At 50.0% G+C, this 23,519-nt stretch overlaps 2 protein-coding genes across 2 annotated transcripts in view; one reads left to right on the plus strand and one right to left on the minus strand.

The window, feature by feature from the left end:
• Window positions 1-6,718: 6,718 nt before the first annotated feature.
• Window positions 6,719-17,668, minus strand: LOC136303896 (serine/threonine-protein kinase PAK 3-like). Its single transcript, XM_066207595.1, has 10 exons — window positions 17,590-17,668; window positions 17,170-17,207; window positions 16,603-16,725; window positions 15,685-16,026; window positions 12,613-12,725; window positions 11,857-11,974; window positions 10,914-11,013; window positions 10,271-10,467; window positions 8,171-8,308; window positions 6,719-6,802 (listed from the first exon to the last, which is right to left on the minus strand). The coding sequence occupies exons 1-10, from the start codon at window positions 17,666-17,668 to the stop codon at window positions 6,719-6,721; spliced, it is 1,332 nt and encodes a 443-aa protein (XP_066063692.1).
• A 1,675-nt stretch (window positions 17,669-19,343) lies between these two features.
• The window catches only part of LOC136303897 (transient receptor potential cation channel subfamily M member 8-like), a 36,461-nt gene continuing 32,285 nt past the window's right edge, over window positions 19,344-23,519 (plus strand). Inside the window, exon 1 of the mRNA XM_066207597.1 lies at window positions 19,344-19,347. Coding sequence (XP_066063694.1) covers window positions 19,344-19,347 — 4 coding nt within the window. The remainder of the gene's footprint in view (window positions 19,348-23,519) is intronic.

A 23,519-nucleotide genomic window follows, 5' to 3' on the forward strand; every position in this document is an offset into this window, starting at 1 on the left:
TCACAGAGGAGACGCACCTGCCACAGCAGGCAGCAACCAAAACCCTCTCGAGTCACAGCTGCAGGCCTGTAACTGCACAGAATGCTCTGGCTGCCCCACTCCTTGTGGGCTTTTGGCTGGAAATGTGTTTTCTGCCTCATGTAGAAGGACCAGAACTGTGCAAACAAGGGCGGATGGGCCATATTCCAAAGGCACCGCAGTGTGGAGGAAGTGGTGCCCTAATGACTGAAAAATAAAACAACCCACTTTTGCCACATTACTATAGCAGGTAATATCAAATCTGGCCTTTAACTGGAGGCCTCCAGGGGCAGGTATGGAAAAACACCCGCCCCACATAGGGCAAATGTGGTTTTACAAGTGTGGAACATTAGCATAATTGACAAGAATTCTCAATTAGCAGCACAAGAAATGAGGAAATATCCCTGCTTTGTTCCCACCTCCTCTGGAGCCCCTCTTTCTTGCTACTAGCTGTACTGCCTATCAGTACTGCTGTTTCAACCTTTGCTCCTAGAGGAGGCAAGATCAGATAGGAGACTTTGGAATGTGTTTTGTCTTTCTGCCTATCAGAGGAGGAAAAGTACTGAAGTTACCTAGGAACTATATAACTATACAACAGTAGTCGACAGAGGTAGGAATATATATGAAGGAAATAGAAAAGCAGAAATCGTGTTGGCATTAGAAGGAGACCATTCCGCAATTCCTAACTGAACCAAAATCACCATCAACAGGATTTTCCATCTTGAAAAGACAATGGACAATTCAGAAAGGTCATGTAGACCTTATTCACAGGGTGACAAGGAAGGGAATCTTCCAATGGAGTTGAGGTTTGATAGAGTTTTTATTCTGACTCCCACTCAGGGCTTGAACTGGAGAGAGTCATCCTGAAATGGTCGTCACCACCTCCTGAACTGCCTGCATTGCTTCACTGCAATGATCAGAGATGCCCATCTGGAGAGAGGCTCGGCTGGCATCAAATAGGGATGCAGCACAAAGGGAAAACAACAAGAACAACAACAGCAGCAGCAACAACAACAGCAACAATGGAACCATTACTTTGCAAACTCAGTGCCTCATAGGATCAAGAGGGATTCCCTGGTTCCCAGAAATACGCTGAAATAGGACTGGCAGGACACTCTGCACCTCTGCCTTCATGTCCAGGACCTTGCTATCACAGGCTCATATGGCCCACAACCCCACTAATCCATTCATTGAGGTGTCTTCAGCAGCAGCAGTGGCACAGCTGAAAAACGTCAGGCAGCAGTTCCCATTCCCTGTGCATGCATGGCAGTAGGGCCAGCACTGCCACGGCCAGGGCCAGGGCCAGGGCAGAGAGCACAGGCAGCACCAATGCCGAGGAGCCGCTGCTCTGACACTGCCGGTGGGACTTCCACTGAGATGAGGCATCTGGGCGTGCCATGAGCACTGAGATGGATTTTGCAGTGCGGCGAGGCAGCTCAGGTGCCTACCTGAGCCTTGAGTAGGCAGCAGCTAGCTCAGCCAGCAGCACCGAAAGGCCAGAGAGCTGCTGTGTTTCAGACTCACAGCAAAGCCCACGCAGCAGGACAATTTCCATGTCAGAACTGCTGAAGCGCTTTCCTCTTGTTACCTTGGTGCATCCCAGAGCAGAATTTTGGACTCCGTGACAGAGAATCTGCTCACCCAAGAGACTGACGACTCCGCTCACAAGGAGTGCAGCACAACCAGAGTGTTGGCAATCCCTGTGGGACCAGCTGAAGATGCCATTGCAGCCGAGGGGACAGCACCACTGCCTGTAAAAAGACAATTCTGGTGAAGTACTAAAAACTCAACAACAGAGCTAACCTCCGGACGACCCTTCCAACCAAACATTGCATTTATATTGGCTCATAAACAAAACAGGCAGGACCGTTACCGGGATGATAGATGAATCCGGTTGGTAGTGCAACAGGTATTTACCTTTCCGCACTTAGAAGCCAGACAAGGCCACAGAATCAGATCTGTGTGGTCTTGTTTGAAGATATATGGTCAAAGCAAACTGCCTTGGTTCCTCTCTGAGCCCGGGCCAAGAGAAGGATGAAATCAGATGTTCCTGCACTAAAAGTTTTGGTAGCTTGTTTATTCAACAGAATAAAATCTGGGGTCTCTAACAGCAAAGTCTGCGGCCTGGCCTGTGGGTGGGCCAGCTGCATAGGAATCCCTGGCTACTGGGAGTGCATTTCCAATCCTTTGGTGTGACAGGGGCTCGCCAGCTGACGAGTGTGTCAGGAGGATGGCAAAGCATATGGGTAACTGTCGATGTACCTTTCTTAATCCCTACGGGCAGTCTTCTGCTGTAATAATCAGGTGCATTGTTTAGCTTATCCTCTGGTACTCCTTTGCTGCTTTGCACTCCAGTAAAAGCCGCTTACTCCTTACGCTGGTGTTGGCGTCTCTGGTGCTGACTGCTGGCAAAACAGCGACACGTTTGTTTCAGAGTTGGACTAGGTGGATGCACAAGATGGCAGCCAGGGCTGAGGCAGCCAAGAACAACATGGCGGCCGGGGCTGGAGCAGCCACGCCCAAGATGGAGGCCAGAGAGCAGAGGCAGCCACGCACAAGATGGCGGCTGGGGCAGGCCGAGCCCTCAGCCGTCTGCTGAAATGGACATTAACAGACACCCGGGAAACGGAGACGGCGTGGCACCTCTGCTCTGCGCACACCAACACAGACCAGCCAGTTTGGAACGGCGGCTGGCAGTATTTGGATGTCGAGGCAATTCAAATAGGTGAACAGAGGAAGAAACTCCGGGGTTTGAATGTTTTCAAATAAAAACTTTTCTTTTTTTTCCAGGAGAGGGCCAAAAGCATTTCCTGTGCAGATGGACTTGGTTTAGCATCAAGAAGCATCACAAGTGGTTTCGTCCAGGCAGGAGTCACAGTGACTGTGAGGTGATGAAAACGGAGATGGGATCCGCTTGGGGCGGATGGTGCAGTGGCTGCTCACCTGCCATGTGTATCCCTCGGGGTACCTCTTTATTTAGAACACTGTGAAGACCCTATAGAATTGAAACACTAATCAAAACTGCAGCAGGAAGTGCAGTGCAGCTGAGGTTGTTCTTAATGGGATTCTTCAAGCTGAGCAGCGACATTCTGTTCAGCAGACGCACAGGCAGGGGCTTCTTGGAGCGCTGCTCTGGCGCCCATTATTTGGAGTAGGGGATGACAGGAGGAAAGAAGAGAAGCCCCTCAGCTTCTGAAGAGGAACAGTCACTGACAGGAAGCAGTGGCTTAAGAAATGTGAGGGGAAAAAAAGGCAGCAAACGTGAGGTGACAAGTGTGAGAAATGTGAATGAAAAAAGGAGGGAAGTGTGAGGGAAGAAAAGGGAAGGAAACCTGAGTGGGAAATGGTGAAAAATGTGAGCGAAAACAGGAGAGGAAGGTGAGAGGAGGAAAAGGCAGGAAATACAATGGGAAAATTCTAAAAACATGAGGGGAAAAGCGTGAGAACTCTCGGGGGAAAACATGGAAGGAAATGTGGGGGGAAAAGAGTGAGAAACTTGACTGGCAAAGAGAGAGAAAGGGGCAGAAAACGTGAGGGGAACATGGTGAGAATCCTGCGGGGAAAAGAGTGAGAAACCAGAGGGCAGAAAAAGGCAGAAAACATGAGGGGAAAGAAAGGTGGGAAGTTTGATGGGAAAAGTGGCAGAAAACAGGAGTGAATAAAGGGCACAAAATGCAAGAGGAGAAGTAAAAGGAACGTGACGGGGAAAGAATGCTAAACGTGAGGGGAAAAGTGTGAGAAATGTGAGAGGAAAAGGGCGAGAAACCGGAGGGTGAAAGTGAGAAACGAGAAGAGAAAATACTGAGAAATATGACGGAGAAAAGAAGAGAAACGTGAGGGGAGAAAAGGGCAGGGTAAGTGAGGGAAAAACGGTGAGAAGCATGAGGGAAGAAAAAACCAGGCAAGAGTGGGAAGGTGGGAAAAGATGAGAGATAAAGCAGGAGGAAAGTGAGCTGAACAGGGTGGGGGAAATGAGAAAACTGGGAGGGAAACACGACAGGAAAACTGTGAGAATTGTGAGTGGGAAGGGGGGGAAATGTGAGATGGAAAAGAAGAGGAAATGTGAAGAGAGAAAAGGAGAGCAGGCAGTGTTGGCACAACAGTTGAAATGATTCCTAACACATTCCCCCATACATTTGCCCACTTCTTGGACAAGCCCGGGCTTTCTCTGTATGTATGTCTCTGTCTCCACCTGGATTCCCACTTGGAAGCGATACAAGGGGCCAGGTCTGCCCCCCACCAGCAGCAGCTGCTCCAAGCCGGGAACGCGACATGTGGTGCTGCTTTCCAGAGGCTTCTGTGTCCCAGGCGAAGCCAAGGCAGGAGTGGTTTGAAAGGTGCTGGCACTGCTGCTGCTCTGTGCCAGAGTGCCCCGGCTGGGCAGGGCACGGCGCCCACTGCGCTGCGGGCTCTTTCTCCTGCCACAGCTGGGCACACCTGGCAAGAAATCATGATGGCTTGTGGGGAAACCAAGGGCTTTGTGGAGGCTGCATTGCTCTGCACACACCCGGGCCACCTGCAGCACAGAGCTTTGGCCCCCAAGAATGGAAACCAGAGGGAAACGGCTGGAAGAAGTTTCATTCTCACCTTTCAATAGAAGGGACTAAAATGGAAGTTCCCAAGCAGGGCCCGGTCCCCGGTGCCAGCTCAGTGTGAGAAAGGAGGCATGACTTTATTTCAGTGCTGCCTGTGTGGGGAATCACTTCTCTAACATGTGCTCACTCAGAAATCTCACCTACTGATTTGTAACCATGGAAATAAGACCTACTCATTACTTTGCAGAAACTCACAGGCTAAATATTCCCTCAAATTATTGGACAAATTTAAATCACGTCTCAGAAGTGAAGAACGAGAGAGTAGGGCTCTCTTAAGGATCTCTGGTGGTCATTCGGGGAACATCCCATTCCTCAAATTCTCCTCTGATGCTCAAGAGCCTCCTAGAACCACTTGCTTCCCCTTGAATGCATTCCCGCTACCTTCTTAGGAGGACTACTCCATTCTCAAGGCTAAGGTAGCCACTTGCACACATTAATCAGTGCACTGGAGGAAACAGACAGCTCAACTCTCTCTATTAATGCTAAGGGAATTCATGATTTCTTTCAGTTCAAGATTTTCTCAGCACCTTCCTTCTCTGGGAATTGCTCCCAAGCATTTTGTCACTGCACCTTGAAAAGGTGTTTGCTGACTGAAGCCACGTTGTGTCTTTCCTTCAGAAATTAATCAAGAAAACACCAGTCACCTACTGAAAGCCTTCTGCTCCCATCCAAATCAGTTCCCTGCTCAAGCGCAAGCCACAGGCTCATCCCCGATTCCCTCTGTGAGATACAGGGTAATATTTTGCTGCAGCCGGAAGATGATTACAAAAATGAATGAAAATTGTTGGTTCTAGGTACTGTTATTTATGGCTTGGATTTGTTCTAGTTAATTTGTTGGCTTTTGCTGGGAGCTGGGAGAGGGGCCAGCTTGAAGCCCAGACCAAAAGGGAAGTAGTAGAAGAGGGGAGGGGACAGAAAGGTAGGCAGTCAGGAGAGAATAAAAGTTCCCCAGTACCCAGCCAAAGGGAAAGGGCACATGGTTCACCCTGGGCTGGGAAAGGCAATAAAAAGCAGCATTCCATTGCAGTGGGTGTGTGTGTTTGGCCCTTGGGGCAAGCTGTCCCTGCCGCCCGCCAACCTCGGTTCCCTCGGCAGAAGCGCCGTGCCTGGAGGACACTACTCTGTGCTGGAGCCTGCGGAGCAGCCCGGCTCCCTCCCCTGTGCCCGGAGTGCTGCACACACTGCTCCCCTTTGCCAGGAGTTCCAGGGCAGCCGGCACAAGAGTGGGAATCCTCAGCCAGGCCTGCAGCCCTCGGCTGCCGTTTGCCTTTCTCTGCTCCTGTGCAGACTGCAGACGGCCGATGCCACCCGTCTGTGCTGTGCCCAGCTGGGCTACGCTTCCCCTCGGGAGCGGCCGGCTGCCAGCCGGGCTCTGAGAGCGGAGCATTCGCCTGCTCCCAGGCTACAAGGGCCTCCTTGCAGCCTGCCTCTGCCCAGGCTCAGGCTGCTCCGGGCTCTGCCAGGGGCCTCCGCCCTGGGCGAGACTGCGTCCGCTCTCACCTCACAGACGCTGACAGCTCTGCACCAGAGGAAACCTCTCAGAGCACTCTCACTGATCTTGCTGATTTCTCACTTGAGCAAGACTCTCCTGCAGCCAAAGAGATTGCACTTCGGGATACAAATCCAAATGGCACGAACCCAAACGCTCTTGAGTCACAGCTGAAGACCTGCATGTGCACAGGATCTTTTGGCTGCCCCACTCCTCCTTTGGTTTTGCCTGCCAATGCCACTGTCCTTTCTGCCTCAAATTGAAGTACCACAGGTGTGCAAAATACGGTCAGTGGGCCGTATTCCAAAGGCACTGTGGTCTGGAGAGGATGACTGAAGCGGAGCCTTCCCCACTTTCAAGGCACACCTAAGAAGCTGTCAATGTCACTCTGCACCTTCAACAGACAACGGAACACTCAGACAGAAAAGCTGCACTTATTGACAGGGTGAGAAAGAACGGAATCTTCCAGATGAGCTTACGTTTCAGCAATTTTATTTCCTCATAACCCTATTCTATATAGATAATATAGAATATCAAACCTATAATCCTACTCTACAAGCCTTCTCTAAGGTGGTTATTGAGATAACCAGTCATTACATGAATGTCACATTCATGTCTACTCCTTCTTCTTTATTTTCTTCACTGCCATGATCAGCGGTGTCAGGGTGAATGCTGAATTTCCTGATCTTACAAACGGATGCTGTCCACAGGAAAGAAAATAAAAAACACAAACCAAAAATCAATGAACCATGACTTTCCAAGCTTAGTGCTTCACAGGCTCAATCAGGGTCCCTCTGGTTTCTAGAAAGAGCCAGAAACACGACCAGTGGGACAATCTGCACCTACAGCTTCGTATGAGGACCTTGGCATCATAGGCAAACCTGGCCCAGAATCCCACTCATCTGTTTATTCTGGTGTCTTCATCTTGATGGGACTTTTGCCCTGCCGCTGCTCTAGAAATTTCCCTGGGGTTTCCTCTTTCCAGGATACCTCTATGACTCACATAGGTCCCTCTCTTTGAAAGACAGGCACTGTGCTGATTTCCACAGGGACACGGAACAGTGCCTACCTTTCCATGCCCTGCCCCTCCTGTGCTGGCTGGCACCTTCCTTCCCAGCAGGGACAGCCGAGCGGCACTGGATCCTGCACTTCCCTCTCTGCCACACAAGCTGGCAGTAAACCCTGGGGCAGTTGCCATCGGCTTGACTGTGCCAGGCAGCAGATGGGGCTGGGACCAGTCACCCTCAGCTGTCCCTGTCTGCGTGGCAGAAACATCCAAGAGTGGAGGGGGGGTACAAACCAGAACCCCTCAGAGGCTCCCAGTGAGCCCTCCACAGCCCCTTCTGCCCACGGCCAAATGCCTGACTGCTTGGCTGGGACTGGTTTCCCATGCTTCCTCCACCACTATTTCATGCCTCTGTTCTCCACATTGCTCTGCTTCAACTCTTTTGCCATTTGATAGAACTGAGCACCCCACCAAATTACAAAACAGGGCAACAGAAACAGTCAGAGGACAGAGCACCTGTCCTCTGAAGACAGGCTGAGAGACCTGGACTTATACAGCCTGAAGAAAGAAGAATGGACCCCAGGGAGACATTATTGCCACCTTCTAAAACTTCAAAGTGGCTTCTGAGGGAAAATAGAAGACTTTTTTACATAGGTCCACTTCCAATAGCAAGTGGGCTAATACTTTTAAACAAAATGGGGATGGAGTCAGAGCAGGTCTAACAACAAACCTGTTTACTCAAAGCATGGTGCAGCACTGGCACAGGTTGCCCTGAGAGCTGGTAGGTGCATTGTCCCTGGAACCATTCAAGGTCAGATGGGACAGGCCTCTGAGCAACCCGATCTCTTCAAAGATGTCCCTGCTCATTGCAGGCCACTTGGACCAGATGAACTTTACAGGTCCCTGCCAGCCCAGGCCACTCTAGGATTCCTCAGCGTTCTCATTTGAAAGCACCAAGTGTGGAAGTGAGGAGGAGGGGAGCTCATCTGATGCCTTGCACTTCAGTGCAGGAGGAGCCCGTCCCTGGGACACTGTTTCCCCTGCGGCCCCTTGGCATTTTACCTGCAGCAGCTCCTTGGCAGACCAGCGCCGTGCCTCGTCTGTCTGCAGGCAGCAGCTCAGGAAGTGACGTGTGCGCGGCAAGAACAGGTTGGGCTGCCACAGCCTTGGTCTCCCTCCAGTGGCTATCAGCAGTTGAGGCTGGAGAAAATGGAAACACCCGGCTCCACCTGCTTCTTTCCCTGGAACTGCAACTGCCCTCCCAGATCCCATTGTTTAAGCTCCACTCTGCAGCGACAGTTTGTGCCCTGGCCGAGAGGCAGAGCTGACTTTCCTGTACCAACAAAAACCCCAATGCCCATGCAGCCACAGATTTCCAACATCCAGCAGATCTTGCTTTGGCAGCTATTTCATTGACTGACGTAGTTAGTGGGAACTCCATCAGCAAAAGCATGTTTCCTTCTCTGAGGATTCACAGCAGCCTGACAGGCTTTTTAGAAGAGGCACTTTGCTAGTCTAACTAACCCTACTATTTCCAAGGATTATTACATGAAAGGCACCTCTGCACTGCTTGTTGGTCCCTTCCGCACAGCTGCCATAAAACAAAACTCATCAGGCCTTTTGTCCTGTTCCAGAAAACAATGGGAATTGGAAGAAATGAAAGGAAATCCACCAGGCGTTCCTCGGGGAAGGAAACAAACATTTGGAATCTCCTATTCAACACAGACACAAAAAGATGCCTGCACCAATCTTTTGCCATGAAAATGCCTCTTTGGGCACAGAGGAGACACCTACAGCTCTGTCTGTCCGCAGTCTGCAAGTTTCAGCTTCTTTATGTGGCAAAAGGAAACCTTCTCATGGTCAAATCAGAGGAAGGAGAAGTGCCATCCCTATGATAAGCCAATGCTCATTTGGATACTCGAGTCAATGCACTCATGGTGTGCCCAGCGCAGAAAGTGCCGGGCAGAGAACGGCAAGTTTCGGCAGGCTCTGCGCATGACACCAGGAGGCTTCTGAGCTGGTCTCTGTAAAAATGCCCATCACAATACCAACAGCTCTGTGCTGCTGGCACTGAAATAGATGGTGACCAAAGAGACTTTGTTATTATCTTCTTCAATCCAGAGAAAAATTTCCAAACCTAAACCAGCAAACAAACTCCCCTTGAGTGCAAATACTTATGGCAGCTTGCTTTCCTTTTCTCACACCGCCAGAGGTGAGATCAAAGGGGCTTTGATCGTGTCCCTCTGCAGCTGAGCTCAGCCACTGGGCATGGTGGGGAGCTGCAGTGCTCCCTGTCATTACAACTGTGCAACCCAGGGCTGTCCCTGCTCCCACGGTAAAGGAACAGCAGCGGCGTCAACCGCACCCCTTGGATCCCAGCCACGGGCACCTGACTGCAAGCCCATCAACTTTTTAAAGTACCCAGAAACAGCTCAGGGTCCGGCATACAATTCTAACTGCAGTTGGGGAGCAACACATCCTGAATTTAGAGAGGCCACCCAGACAGATGTCTTGAAAAGCTGAAAATCTGGATAACTCACAGGATTTGGGAAAGATGCTACAGCATGGAGAAAAATTGTTGTGCTGTGGTCAAAAAAGGAAAAAGGAAGCACGACTGCTTTGGGATTTACTTGGTGATTGTTTCTTTTCTCTTTTGATCTTTCTTTTGGCTTTTCTTTTTCTCTATTCTTTTGGCTTTTCTTTTTTTTTTCTTTCCCTTTTTCACTTGCTTTTGCTATTTTTCCTTTTTCTTTTTCTCTGGGGTTTTCCTTGGCTTTTTCCTCTTTTCTTACTTTGTCTATAAAATTGAAACTGCGAAGATTAAACCTCCCTTTCCAAGGGTACTAAGAACATATCTAAACATTCCACAGTAAAATTCCTTTCCTTCAGAGACAGAGCTCCAACATGGTTCAAAAAGCAAATGTCAGGCATGGCTGGAGGGCAAAATGGCAGGTTTCTGAACTGCTTGACCTTCCACTTCCCTTCTGATGCAACCAAAGCTACAGCAGATGCTGATGTGCTGCAGGGGACACTTTTAGGAGGCCACCTTCTAAAAAGAGCTGCAAGTGGTGCCAGCAGATGGCAATGGGATTTTGTCCAATGGCACACACAACATGGGACAGCTGAGAAAGACAGCGGGATCGGTGAGCATTTGCACCTTACCGAGACAGGAGTTTCATTCCAGGAAGGAACTTCTCCTTCCACCATGTGAATGCCCACGATTCCAAGCGACCAAATGTCTGCTTTGGGGCCATACGGTTGGTCTTTCATAACTTCAGGAGCCATCCACCCAGGTGTCCTGGCCACTGAGCTCTGCCTACTTTGCTCAGGGAGGAGCTGAGCAAAGAGGCCAAAATCAGCTGTGGAGAAAACAACACACAATGAAAACCACCTCAAATTAGGAACCCAAAGAAAAGAATTCCCCGCTCTCAGTCTAAGAATGTGCTCTTGAATCTCCTGGAGCACTGTCCACACTTCCTTTCCTCGGGGCTTAAGCCCAGGAAGTGTGGTATTGGCCACCTGCAAAAAAATGCCAGCTTTCTAAACACTGCTCACAGCAGTGTCCTTTATTCCCCTGAAGCTTTAGATTGTAGCTCTCTCCCTCTGGAAGGGACACAGACCCACGCCACTCTTGACTGCTTGTGGTTCCTTGTCACACCTCTGTGCATGTTGCAATTTTGCCTTCAGCTTGCAACAGGAGCCCCTGCACTCCCACCAGCACCATTTTTGGGGAGCTGGCAGTCACTCAAAGCAGCCCCACGCTCTGCGTGCTTGGAACGCCGCACCTGACTAAGAATACACTGACCCAGCTTGACAGAGCCGTCGCTTCCCAGAAGGATGTTGTGGCTCTTCACATCTCGGTGGATCACGTGCTTCGAGTGAAGAAAATACAATCCTTGCAGGCACTGAGAGAGAAAACAGAAACAGGAGGGCGAAACTTAGGGAAGTGATTTCATCACACAAGAAAGGAAACAGCCTAAAAATTCCCTCTCCAGGGGAATGGGGCGGCATGGCAGAACACAGTGCCAGCGAGAGGAAGAGCTTGCTGCTCCAAGACTAGCAGAGCAGCACCTTTCTAAGGAGAGGCATGCCAGCCTTTGGAAGAGCAGCAGCAACTGCCTTTGTAGACTGCCTTCTGCAAAGCAGCCAGAATGACTGCTGCTGCAGTGCATGTGCTCTCTTCATGCAGAGGTCAAACGAGGGTTGCCAAGAAAGAAAATGTCCCTCCCTTTGCTGTCAAGTTGGATCACTTTTGGCTGGGAGGCTGCATGACAAAGGTTTTATTGCTGGCCTCAGCACAGACTTGGAAGTATCACAGCAGTTCCCTTCCATGAGCAGAGAGCATTTTGGCTGCACTGCTGTCCTTTTCAGCTTAGGACTGTGAGAAATGAATCTCTCTCTTTTGTTTGCACTTTGTTTCAAATCCTGCTGCCACCACCTTGGCTTTTACAGGCAAGGAATGCAGTGCAGACAGGCTTGAGGTAAACATTTAAAGAGGCAAGGCGGAGAAGGGCAGATACAAATACAAGAAACAGAGCGAGAATACAACAGCAGGAGATAAGAGTACAGGATCAGAGTCCAGTGAGTGCAGAGGCCCTGGCAGGCAGTTGTCTTGAGATGCTCTTGCCTGCCCATAGCACACCAGCAATACAGAAACAAAGGCTGGCACATGGAATCACTCCAGTTCTGAGCCCAGTTTCCCAGACCACCCTGCCCAAGGCCTGAGAAGTACAGATGGGATCCCTGACCTCACGACTGATTGCTGCCATCTCGTCTTCAGAAAGGCAGACCTTGCTGATGATTTCACTCAGCGTGCCTCCATCCACGTACTCCATAACCAGCCAGAATTGCTCATTGACAAGGTAGCTGAAAGAAGGAAACAAGGGCATAGACATAAACATGCATGGCTACCTTGGTCTCGTGCTTGATTCTTGTTTCCAGGTCCCTCTGTGACAAGGAGAGAATAAAAGGAATGACATTGCCTCTAGGTTGTGCAGTGTTTGCAGTCTGTCTCAAGGAGAAAGGCAGAGCTGTGAAAAAGGAGATGCCAGCAAGTGAAAAATGCAGTTTAGGAACAGGCCAAATAAAAGACCAGTCAAGCTGCATGTTTCTGGGAAAAAAGCCCCTAGTCTTCCTGTCATGCAAAGCCATGGAAAAGAGGAGACACAATCCAAGGCAAATCCTTGTTTCGTTTATCCGCACCTAAGAAGATACTTGAAAAAAAATCAAGCCCCAAAACAACATGGCAGCACTGAACTTGCAGGCTGTTGATTTACTTAGATACGATTGATCCAGGTCTTTGAACACTTTTCAAACTACACATGCCAGGCACGACTCATGCAGGCAAGATGCACTCTCTTCCCATCCATGGCAGATGAACAGAGCAATAAGAATCAACCAATAATTAACAGCTCTATTTTCTGCCAGTGACCAAAGTGGGTTTTTACTTTGCGTCTCTGCAAGAGGTAACCAAACATTCATGGGACAGAAGCACAACAACTCACCTGTCTAAAATGTTGACCAGGTTGGGATTCCCATTCATCTTCATGACCAGTAATTCAGAGAAGGTTAATTCCTTCTTCCGCAGTCCTTGGAGATTGATTTTCTTTATGGCCACCTAAAATGACATTGAAAATCAGTCACTTTCCAAGCTGGTGGCAGGAGACCACAACGCTCATGCAGCGCATGGTTTTGGAATGGCACAGCTAAGCTGTGCCAAAGTGCCTTGGGATTAGACCAAGGAGTAATTAGCAACTGACATTCCAACAGCCCATTTCTCTGCTCCTTTGGGGGCCAGTCACAGGACACGTGGTCACTGATATTTTGTCTTGTCCACTTGGTAACAAGGGTGTCTCAGCTATCACCCACAGACCTCTGAGCACACTCTTTGCTGCTCTTTCTGGGATTCAGAAGTAATCCGGCCCTTACTACTCTGTGGCTACCTCTTGGGCTATGGGCAGGGCTTAGGGCTTTTAGGGATGCCTTGCAGCTCTCTCCCTAAGGGCACTTCCTAAGTGCAGCACTGCAGGTGGCTAAGGGAACTACCAGTGACATTCAGATGTATTTGCTGACAGTCAGAAATGAGAACTCAGGACTCAAGCTGTAGCCCCAAAGAGCAGGGAGATGCTCGAGGAGGCACCACCTTTGTTTCAGCAATTCAGCAAGTGAGCGAGTCCTTCAGTGAAAGGAGCCACTACCCTCCTTGCCTTCCTTCTGGCAGCTGAGAAGGACAAAGACTGTCCCAAATGCAACTGGCAGGCTGTCACAAGTCTGTGCTTCTTGTGTCTTTTCAACACAGCTCTAGCCAAAGCTGCAGCCACAGCTGACACCAGAGAGAAAAGCCCCCGAGAGCAGCAGAGTCTGTGGGGGCTGTTGACATTTACCTCTCCTCCTGTGGCAGTGTCGAGCGCTCTACAAACCTCTCCAAAAGTCCTAGAAACAAAAGAGCAGCAAAGAAAGGAGAAACCATTTAGACCTTGGAGTGAAAGCCAGCCCAGACTGGAGATCTCTGCTGGAAATGCCTAGAACCTGCAGGATGCAGAAGGGCTCTGTCAGAAGGCAGATGATGCATTTTGCTCTCAAGTGCATGGCCACTGGGCCTGACGCATTGGGGTTTACTGTCTCAGCTCAGAAAGAGAGTTTCTTCTTTCTTCTCGGGTTTCAGTTTCTAAACTGTGCAGTTCTAATCCTGACCATGGAATATTTCCTACAGCAAACTCTTGCAAAGAGAGCTATGATAGGGGCTAGGCTTCCTCTTTCAGGCAAGCAAGATTCTTCTCCCTCTGTTAGTGTGGCCAGCTGATTAGAGATATACAAAAATGCAAAGGAAATTAGCACACAGCTGTCCCACACTTGAGAGACCAGGAGATCTACCAGGTCCTGTTGCCTACTGCAGGCAAGACCTTGGCAGTGTGGAGATGTCTTTGATAACGCCTTCTGGCCAGGTTCACAAATTCTGACTGGTACTGAGAGATGGGACAGTCTAGCCTCAGTGTCTGAACACGTTTGCAGCTGGCCTGACTTCAGACCTGATAGATACTCCACCAGGAAAACACCTGGCCCATGGTTTTGTGGTTGGACTCACCCGCTGCCGATATTTTCGACTTTGATGTATTTTGTCATGGGATTTTCCGTGCTGACAACTGTCCCTGAGGAAAACAAAATTCAAGATGCTGACTTTCAAGCAGAGATCCCAGCTTCCAGGAGACACCTAAAAAGGCAGCCCCGTTGCGTGGGGCTCTGAACCCTTTGTGGTCCGCTGGCTAACAGCAACAACAACAAGCAGACAGACAGACAGACAGACAGCTCTGAAGCACAGATGGCCAGCAGAGACTGATTTTCTACACAAGTTCCTATGGAGAATCCTAACTGTCCCTGTGATATCAGACTGAGGAGGACCACTTGGTCCAGCTACGCTGCCACATGCACACAAGACACCGTCCCTCAGACAAGATATACACAAGACGTACTCAGTAGCTCCAGGGAGTCCTCCTCGATCAGCTGTTGCTGAGCAGCAGCTGTGTCAGCGCTGCAGATGAACCGACTGCCCGGGCTCACCTTCTCGGCTTGGGGAGCAAAGGCTCTTTGACACAATGCTCCTGCTGCAGCAGGTTTGGTGCAAGAGCCTGTGTAGATCTGGGAGAAGAAATGAGTTTGGTTCAGAAACGTGGCTGGCGGAGATGACCCTGAGATGCCGTCCCAAATGCAAGCCCTTAGGAAGATGCTGTCAGCCTGCCACACGCAGGGCTCTTAAAATGGATTTTTTGCACGTCCACTTCTCTTTGACTGGATGGGCCAAAGCCAAAGGCTGGTTTTACTGGAGTTCATGGCCAGATTCATCTTCCATTTCCAGGGATTTTCTGAAGGACGACTGCCACATGGACCATATTCCACTTCTTCCCAAGGACCATATTGCACTTCCTCCCTCTTTTCCCCCTCCAAGGGCTGCAGACACACTTGCAGCTCCCAGTTCAAATGTTCTACCTCCCCCCACGGAGTGCTCTTGTCCTCCACCACGTTCAGGTCATTCGCAACCGGCAGCACTTCTGGTGGAGGCAGTTCCTGTGGCTCACACCAATCCTGGGGCTCCTCCTTCTCAGCCATTTGCAGGAGGCCTTTGCAGGCTGCCTGGCCAGATGTCAACACTTCCACCTCGAGTCAAAGAGAACAAAGCAGTCAGAGGCTACAGCTTGTCCCTCTTAGCCAAGAGTCATCAGCTGTGAGCAAAGGGAAAGAAGAGATTTACAAGGGCTACAGACAGCTTGTTTCCATCCTCCATCTTGGGATCCACGTTCCACTGTTAAAACACCACAAGAAACGAGGAGAGCGAGAAGAGGCCAGCAGGAGTCAGTTTGGATGACTGCTGGCCAAAAGGCCAAAGGACTACTTCCATTGTCCAGGGCAGCAGTCGAGATTCAAGATACCAGGAAATGTCCTTTAGAATGGCTGCCACAGACACTACAGCAGGATGGCCCTCAGAGGCATCACCCCACTTGCCTGCTGCTCTGCAGTGGAAAGGCAAGAAGGGCAGAAAGCACCAGCTTGGTGACTGTGGCAGTTATTGCTGTTTCACTCACTTGCTTTTGAAGATTTTGACGGAGGGCATTGAGTATGTCTCTCATTGTTTTCATTTCTTGCTCCATCCTCTTCTCTTTTGCCTTGACCCTAGCCTCCATTTCCTGCAGCCCTGCTTGCAGCTGTTCCTTGTCATTCTGAAAATAAAGTGAGAGAGGATGTTTCCTCATTGGAGTAGCTTCACCTCTCTCACTCACCTGAGGTTGTTGATGTCCCCTCTGCTGATGGAGATGCATCTCCTCTTGAGGATGAATCTCCATCATGTCTTCTGTGTTCCTCCTCTTCACTGCCTTGATGTCACTCTGAGCTTCAGGCAGCTCTGCTTGTGGCTCTGCCTTGAGATTCTGCACACACAAACGCAGAGCAAGTGACAGGGAGCTGCCATCAGGCTCAGCTTTTTCCTCTTTCAGCCTCAAAATCACATTCGCTCAGCCACTTCTTTCTGTGTCCCTGCCCACCTCTGCTTCCACTGCCAACCTCCTTTCCCAGTGCCGATCTCTGCACGTGACAAGGCTGGGCACAACTGGAGCGCCCAAAAGACTCTGTAGAAGTGATGAACGACTCGAGAAAACTACAGAAACTTTCCAGAAGCCAAACACAGGTGTCCCAAGTAGGAAAACAAACAAACAAAATCTCTTGACTTCCAGAAGGAGCCCGTGCGCCCTTGGGCTATAGCTCTGCAGAAGCCAAGACATAGAGCTTCGCTGAGCCAGATGCTCACGCGGAGCACCAGCCCATTGGTGCCTCAACGTGGCAGATCAAAGCCCATTGCCCAGCTGTCACTGGCTGGGGGGAGACCCTAGGTCCTGGCAGCACTGCAGCACTCAGCATCCTCAGCCAGCAGCAGCGAGAGCTGGCTGGGCAGAAACTTGCACCTCTGCCTTGCACTAAAGACAGCACCCTCCAGAAGTGGCACATACTGTCTGGGAAAGTTCCAGCTGTGGTGTGACCGCTGCTGGAGGCCTGTGGTCATTTGGCTCCTCGTTGGCCTCTTCTGCAGGAGCAGAGGGAGCCAGAGGAGAGTCTGCTCTTGCTTCTGTGATCTGTGGACAGAGAGGACGGTGAGATACAGGCTCATTTATAAGCTTCCTTCTCTTCAGCCCTCAAACCGCCTGTACTAAGCACAAATCATCGACCTTAAGAGCAATGGGATTCTAAGTCACTCAGACTAAATTCAAATAGGCTGATTCAACTGTGCTGCCAATTGCTCTGAATTAGATTTTCCCCCCTTGGCTACTATGTGGGGGCAACTTTCTCCCTGCAAAACTGGGCTTTTAGCTCTTTTAAAGCTCTGCAATGGAAAATGAGGAAATGGAAAATTAGGAAATAGCCAGTGACGCCTTTGCTCTTGCTGCTGCAGACATGGAAATGGATTTTCTTGCAGCCTGCTCATCTGGTCCTCTGCACTCTACTGCCACAGGCCAAGCTGACAGCTTGCTGCACAATTCTTAAACGCCAGGAACATCAAATGTTCCTTTCTTACTCACCTCAGGATCAGAACCTCTGAACACTCGGCTCAGGTGACCTGCAGTGGGCAAGGGAAAATAAACCAGATTTTTTGAGAACGCTGGAGACAACCAGAGCATTTTTACAGCACCTTCCAAGAAGGCCTCCCAGTCCACATTTTCAAAGTTGTCCCGCTTGACCCAGCAAAGGGAGGAAATGACAGACTCTGCTGCCACACACTCTCTCATGGAGGGAACACAACCCCTGCAGGCTCCCTTGCAAATGCTGCCCGCACAGCCCTGGCTACAGACACCCCCTTTTGAGCTGAACGTGTTGACAGCGCTTCACCCAAGCGGCATCCAAATGGCCTTTCTGTTTCCAAATCAACTCAGTCACTAAGAAAGAGCAGGAAGACATACAAAAGCCAGGTTAGGTGACACCCAGGGGAAACCTCTACTTACGTGCCAGCTGTGTCAGGAAATAGCAGGAATATCCGACTCCATAAACAGAGAAAACTACACCTGCAAGCTGCCCAATCATTGTGGCAGCTGCTGTGCAAGTTTGCAAACTCTAACACTAAAGAACAGCAAGGCTACTCTCCGTGTTCAGCTGCCCACTGACAAAAGACTCAAGCGCAGGACAAAAGCTCCTGTGCTGAGCAAGCTCAAGAGCTGCTCTGACACCCCTGAGGCCTTCCGTGCACCAAGACAACCTCAGATGTCACCACGACCACGTGGCAACCGTGCCCTGACATCACAAAGCAAACGCTCTGTGATGGTCTGTGAATTGATACCGACGGAGAGACTGATGTCTGTGTAGGCCTAGGCTGCATTTTCACCTCTTTCCCTCCTCGGCTGCCTGTTTCAGCTCTTGTTTTTCCCCCTGTGCCCCCTGTGCCCCCTGTTGCTGTGCCCAGCCCCAGCTGGCGGCCGGGCCGGGCGGAGCAGCAGTTCCAGCCCCGGGTGTCCCTGGAGCGTTGGGAGCTGCCGGTGGCCCCCGGCGCTGTCCCCTGAGGAGCTGCTGAAGGACGGGGAGACACAGGGGGCTGAGGGGGCAGCTCTGCCAGGCCGTGGAACCAATTCCAGAGGCTCCACTTTGGCCACGGCTGCCCTGCCGACCTTGAGGACAGGCAGGGACTGACAGGAGGCAGCGGGGAGAAGCTGAAGGCCACCAGCTCCAGCAGTGAGCAGGGAGCTGCTGCTGCTAGCCCCGAGCCCGGGTGAGGCCGCAGGGCCGGTCAGGCGGGCTGGACTGAGGGTGCCGCGGGGCTTTGGCCCTGGGCCGTGCAGCTGCCCCGGCCGCCACAGCGGCTGTCCTTGGGCAAGGCAGCTCTGCCCGCAGGGCCCGGGAGCTGTGCCCCTCTGAGGATCGTTTCCTGAGGCAAACTCCAACTCTAACCCCGAGCAGGAAGCAGAACCCCTCACAGTGCCTTTGCAGTAGCTTGGAAGGGGAAGGGCCAAGGGAGGAGTTTTGGGGGCAGGAGCCAATACCAAAGCAATAGGGGCAGGGTTCAATGTGGAGTGACAAGGTTTGAGCCAACCAGGCGGAACATCACAACACTGGAGGACTTTGTCCCTGCAATTCTCCAGCCATGCCCAGCACATGCCCCACTTGCGCCCTGGCTGGGCAAGGCAGGCACAGATTTGGGATGGCAGCAGAGCCACACGTTGGCTGAGGACTCGCTGCAAAGGCTGCTGAGAAAACTCGGGGACTCCAGAGTGTAGAACTCCAACCAGAAGCCAGCTGGGCAGGAGAAATCCTTCACCAGGAAAGAAAAGAGAGAAAATGTGGCAAAACCGGTGTGAGGATAACTCTGAGAGTCACAAAATGCTCTAAAATCACCATTGCCTAGGCATGTCTTCAGCAAAAATAATCTGTTAAAAACTGAACAGCTTCCATGAAAGATAGATTGCACTTTCTCTTTCACTTCCCTTGCTATGATAAGTGAAGATGTCCTTATCACTGAGAATTTTTGCCCTTCAGCACCTCCCACACATTCAATCAAAGGTTCTGTGCTGCCACATGGCACCATAAATGGAAGCAGCCCTGCCCTTGTACCAGTGTTTGCAGCCTGTTCCTTCTCCTGTCTCCACGTCTCAGAAACTGAACCGTCCCCTTCCTGTCCAAACTGTGCCTGAGGGGACTGGGGCCTCCAGGAGCTCAGGAGGCTGCAACACCACTAGAGGTGGGAAGGTTTTGCAAAGGTTTCCTAAGCATGGGTAAACTCTGGGTTTGCCAGTCTTCCCCTGGAACATGTCCTACTCGTGAATGGTCTTGGAGGACACTGTGCCCAGCTCACTCAAGAAAGTTTGTTTTCTTGACGGCTTGAATAGAGGAGAATGAAATTTGTCATTTTTTAGAGTGAAACTTGGGGTTGGGTGCACCTGGGTATGCTTCATTCTTTGCTGCCAAAAGTAGAGGAAAAGCTTTAAATTGCCAACAGAAGCTGACTACCAGCCCACACAGAGACCTGAAGGAGGCCCAGGTGTGCTTGCTGCTCACTGGTGCGAGGGAAAAGCTGGAACAAAATCCCCTTTTATTGCGGATTGAGCCTCAATGCAGTGTTGTCTCCAGGGCTGTCTGTGGTAAGACAAAGTAATCCAGCCAGAAACTGTGCATGTGTGAGTTCCAAGAGCAAGCTGCTTCTCCAGAGTGAGGGACAAGGCCAGCCCAAAAGCCTGAAAGATGGTTGGGTACTGGAGAAGGCCAGGCTGTCCTTGTGCAGAGACGGCCCTCAAAGAGGACCTTCACACCTTCTGCTGCTGGCAAAGGGCAGCTGGTGGCCTTCCACAAAACGCTTCTTTTCTCCAGCTCTTCAAAATGTTCCAGCCAGCAACATTCCTGCTGCTCACACCAGCCAATTCCAAGCAGTGCTCCCAGCTTGGCTCTCTAGCTGTATTCCCAAACCTGGGCATTCCCACTGAGCCTGACCTCATCCTAAACCCACTGCAATTAGCGTTTTACAGAATTCTCCTGTTACGTGAGGGTCGTGGGTTGGAGACAGGCACATGACACAGCACGCACCAAAGGTTGTCAGCAAACAGCTCCTTTTATTGTTCACAGCTTCTTTTTAGAGGGGCTTTGAATTTCCCAGGCTTGGATAGCTGATTAGTTGGGATCTCTGCACTGCCCAGCTCTCTGGCCAGTGATGTGTTTGCATCCAGGGCTCGGATGGGGTTGTCTGAGGTCTCTGCTTGAGTTCAATTGTTGACCTAGGGATTTGTTTCTAGAACAAGCCAGGTTAGCCCAATTGGATTTATGACCAGATTTATTTTGTCCAGCTACAGACCAGCTGTGCTGCGACATCTCTGTGTTAGAGACGGTCTGAAGATCCCTCATCTGCCTAACGACTATCCTCAAGGACAGAGATTGAAACCCCTAAAAGGGACTTTAAAATCTCAACACAGGAGTTCTGGCCTGGCTGAGGTGGGATGTTGGCCAAGTGCTGCCTGCAGGTGTGTTCGATGGAAAAACCCAGCATCCATATGGGAACATCAGAACCTGAGCAGAAACACTGGGCAAGTCAAGGTGAAGTGACTGCGCCTGCTGACTTGTACTGGTTGTCACTGTACCTGCTGACGGCCGACTTGTTCTGAGTTCTCTTAATGAACACACTGCAATGATTTCCCCCACCTGTTTGGCCAACTGCCTGTCGCTTCGAAGAGGACTCTAAGGAGCCCTGAGTTAACCACAGACTTTGTGATCACCCCACTGGAGACACTCGCGTCTATAGGCATCTTCAAAAGCCTCGAAGACTTGACCCTCCACGTTAATCCTAGCTATAATCCCTTTCCCCTCTTTTTCTGTCTTTCTTACTGTTCTCTTTTCTCTCCCCATTATTGCCTTTGTTGGCACTAAATAAAGGTGCATTTGTGGTTGAGTAAACTGAGTTTGTCCCCCGCTGTGTCTTTTGCGCTCTGAGATCCCTAAAACGGACCATCACAAACGCCGCTTCTGTGAGCGGATCGTGACATTAAATTGGTGTCACGGACAGGGTCTTGATGGACAGAGGGGTTGCGGGTTTTATATCGTTTGTAAAAGGGGAAGGACCCTCGTCTCAGCAGCACCTAGCACGCCACTTCGGTGAGCGCTGTTAGAAAGCAAGGGGGGCGAGGGAAAATTCCCGCAAACTGTATACACCCAGGCGAATAGCACTCCCTGTCATCAGGATTTCTCAGAAAGATCTCATTGTGCAAAAGATGGGACTGCAGTTAGTTTTTGTGTTTTGGGCTGCTTGGTGTAGTTGAGGAGACAACTATTTGTAACTAAGGTGAACCTCCCAGGCAGTTTTGGTCTCCTCGCCCATTCCAGGGAAGTGAAGGGAAACACCGTTTTAGCTGTGCCTTTGGTGTAACTTGAAGAGTACCTCCCTGAGAGTGGTTTTGGTCCCTTCACAAAATGAATGAAAAAGATAAGTATGCATTTTATGCCTTGTTAGCAAAACATGGTGCTAGACTTTCTCTAGACGGAGAAAGGTGGGCACAGAATAATTGGTTTAACTTTGAAAACATTGTAGATAGAATATATTCTTTGCAACATGATGCTAGATACAAACTGGGCAGAAATAAAAGCATTCTTTGCTCAGTTTTGGGGGCCTGCCTTTCGGCAGCCATAGAAACCCGTTTTGAACGGGTAAGTGAAGAAAAAACAGTAATAGAATCCCTGCTAAATATGGTAGAAGCTTTGAAAGAACAATTAGAACAGGAAAGAAATGAGAATTATTTGCTGCAGATTTCCCTTGCAGAAGGGCGAAGTAAAAACTTAAAATCTGCAGATTCACCCACAGAAATAGAAGGAAAGGAGACATACAGCCTTAAACGAATATATCCTCAGAAAGAATTCATACACATGCAAAATTGTGGGGAACACTGTTGCTCCAACTTGAGACCTCTCATTAAAACAGAATATAATTATATAAATGAAGAGGATCATGATCCCCACATAACCACCAAAGAAATACCATACACAGCCACTGAATTAGCTCAATTAAAGAAAGAATACTCCCGCCTCCCTAGTGAATCAGAGACGGAGTATGTTTTTAGAGTCTCACTCACTGTGGGTGACCAAATTAAATTAAGTGAACAAGAAGCAAGTGGCTATTGGGGACATGGAGTTTTCTTAACAACAGGAAATACGCCTGCTCCATGGTCCCTGACACAGCGCGCAGCTTACTGGGCAGGGGGGTTAAACCCCCTTGAGAGGGGCGACCCTCTGGCAATAGTTGGCACCTCAGACCAACTCCTAGAAAACATACACCAAGCGGCGTGCTTGCAAATGATACATGAATGGAAATTAATCCCTGGCTATGAGTCACCATTGCAACAGCCTGTAAAACCTGAGATTATGACCCCCCCTAATTGGAGGTTTGCCAGAGTCTCTTAAACCAACAGCAATTCTTCAGAAAACAATAGCATCTATCTCTCCGGTAGATAGACTTGAAAGATTTCTTGGACATACAAGAGATCAAACTGGTTCCACTGACTTCTCACCTTTCACAACTCCTAGATCACAATGTAACAGCAGTCATAAAGTTGGGACATGGAGTGAGGTAGCAGAAGAGTTAATAAGTTACAGTAGAAAATATGGACCAGTGAAGTACTCAGAGGACAAACAAGAAAAACCCAGAGGAGTCAGGCACATTGCTTCTCCGAATGAAAACCCAGAAAAGGGAAAACAAATTTGCAACCGGCAGCAGCTGTGGTTGCTAGGGCTGAAAAGGGGAGTTCCACGAGAGTAATGGATAAATAGCCGTATGATAAATTGGCGAAAATAATTTCTAATTGGCCCTGTCCCAAACCTATTGTGTCGGAATCATCCAACCGACAACCCAGCGCACCTCCTCTTCCACAAGCCTTGGGCAACAAGCCACAGCACTCCCTAGCACAAGTTTTAACAATAAAACACAGCAAGTGGGGGTGTTCAACAGAAAATAACTTCCCACTTAGAAAGCCTTGGTTTGCAGGTCCCCTTAGAGAGACTACAAAAGCCTTTTCAAGAAGTAAAATTTCAGGGTATCCGGTGGAAAGGAGGTCTGACATGTATCCCACCTGACACCCTAACCTCCTCAGATCAAATTAAAGTGCCTGAGTCCAGGAAAGATCTACAGCATGCCTTGGGATTATTAGTGTTTTGGGGAAAACACATTCCAGATTTTTCCATAATTGCCAGACCTCTTTATGATTTGTTGAGAAAGGGAGTAAAATGGGACTGGAGCCCTTCTCAGGAAAAGGCATCACAGTTGTTGATTTTTGGAGCCACAGCTCATCAGGCCCTAGGCCCTATCCACCCAACAGATCCTTTTCAGGTAGAATGGGGATTTGCTTCCTCAGGGTTGTCAGTACACATATGGCAGTGGGGTCCTGAGGGTCCGACATGGCCTGTTGGTTTTTAT

This window comes from Chamaea fasciata, unplaced genomic scaffold (assembly GCF_029207755.1).
Source record: "Chamaea fasciata isolate MVZ Bird 193981 ecotype frontalis unplaced genomic scaffold, bChaFas1.0.hap1 SCAF_42, whole genome shotgun sequence".
NCBI classification, from domain to species: Eukaryota; Metazoa; Chordata; class Aves; order Passeriformes; family Sylviidae; genus Chamaea; species Chamaea fasciata.

Excerpts from the sequence above, each read along its gene's own strand:
- LOC136303896 (XM_066207595.1), bottom strand. The coding sequence starts at position 17,668 with ATGATTGGGCAGCTTGCAGGTGTAGTTTTCTCTGTTTATGGAGTCGGA. Across the intron at positions 17,208-17,589 it reads TTTCCTGACACAGCTGGCAC|GTCACCTGAGCCGAGTGTTC; the intron begins GTAAGTAGAGGT and ends TGCCCACTGCAG. Across the intron at positions 6,803-8,170 it reads CTGCCAAGGAGCTGCTGCAG|CATCCGTTTGTAAGATCAGG; the intron begins GTAAAATGCCAA and ends TCCTGTGGACAG.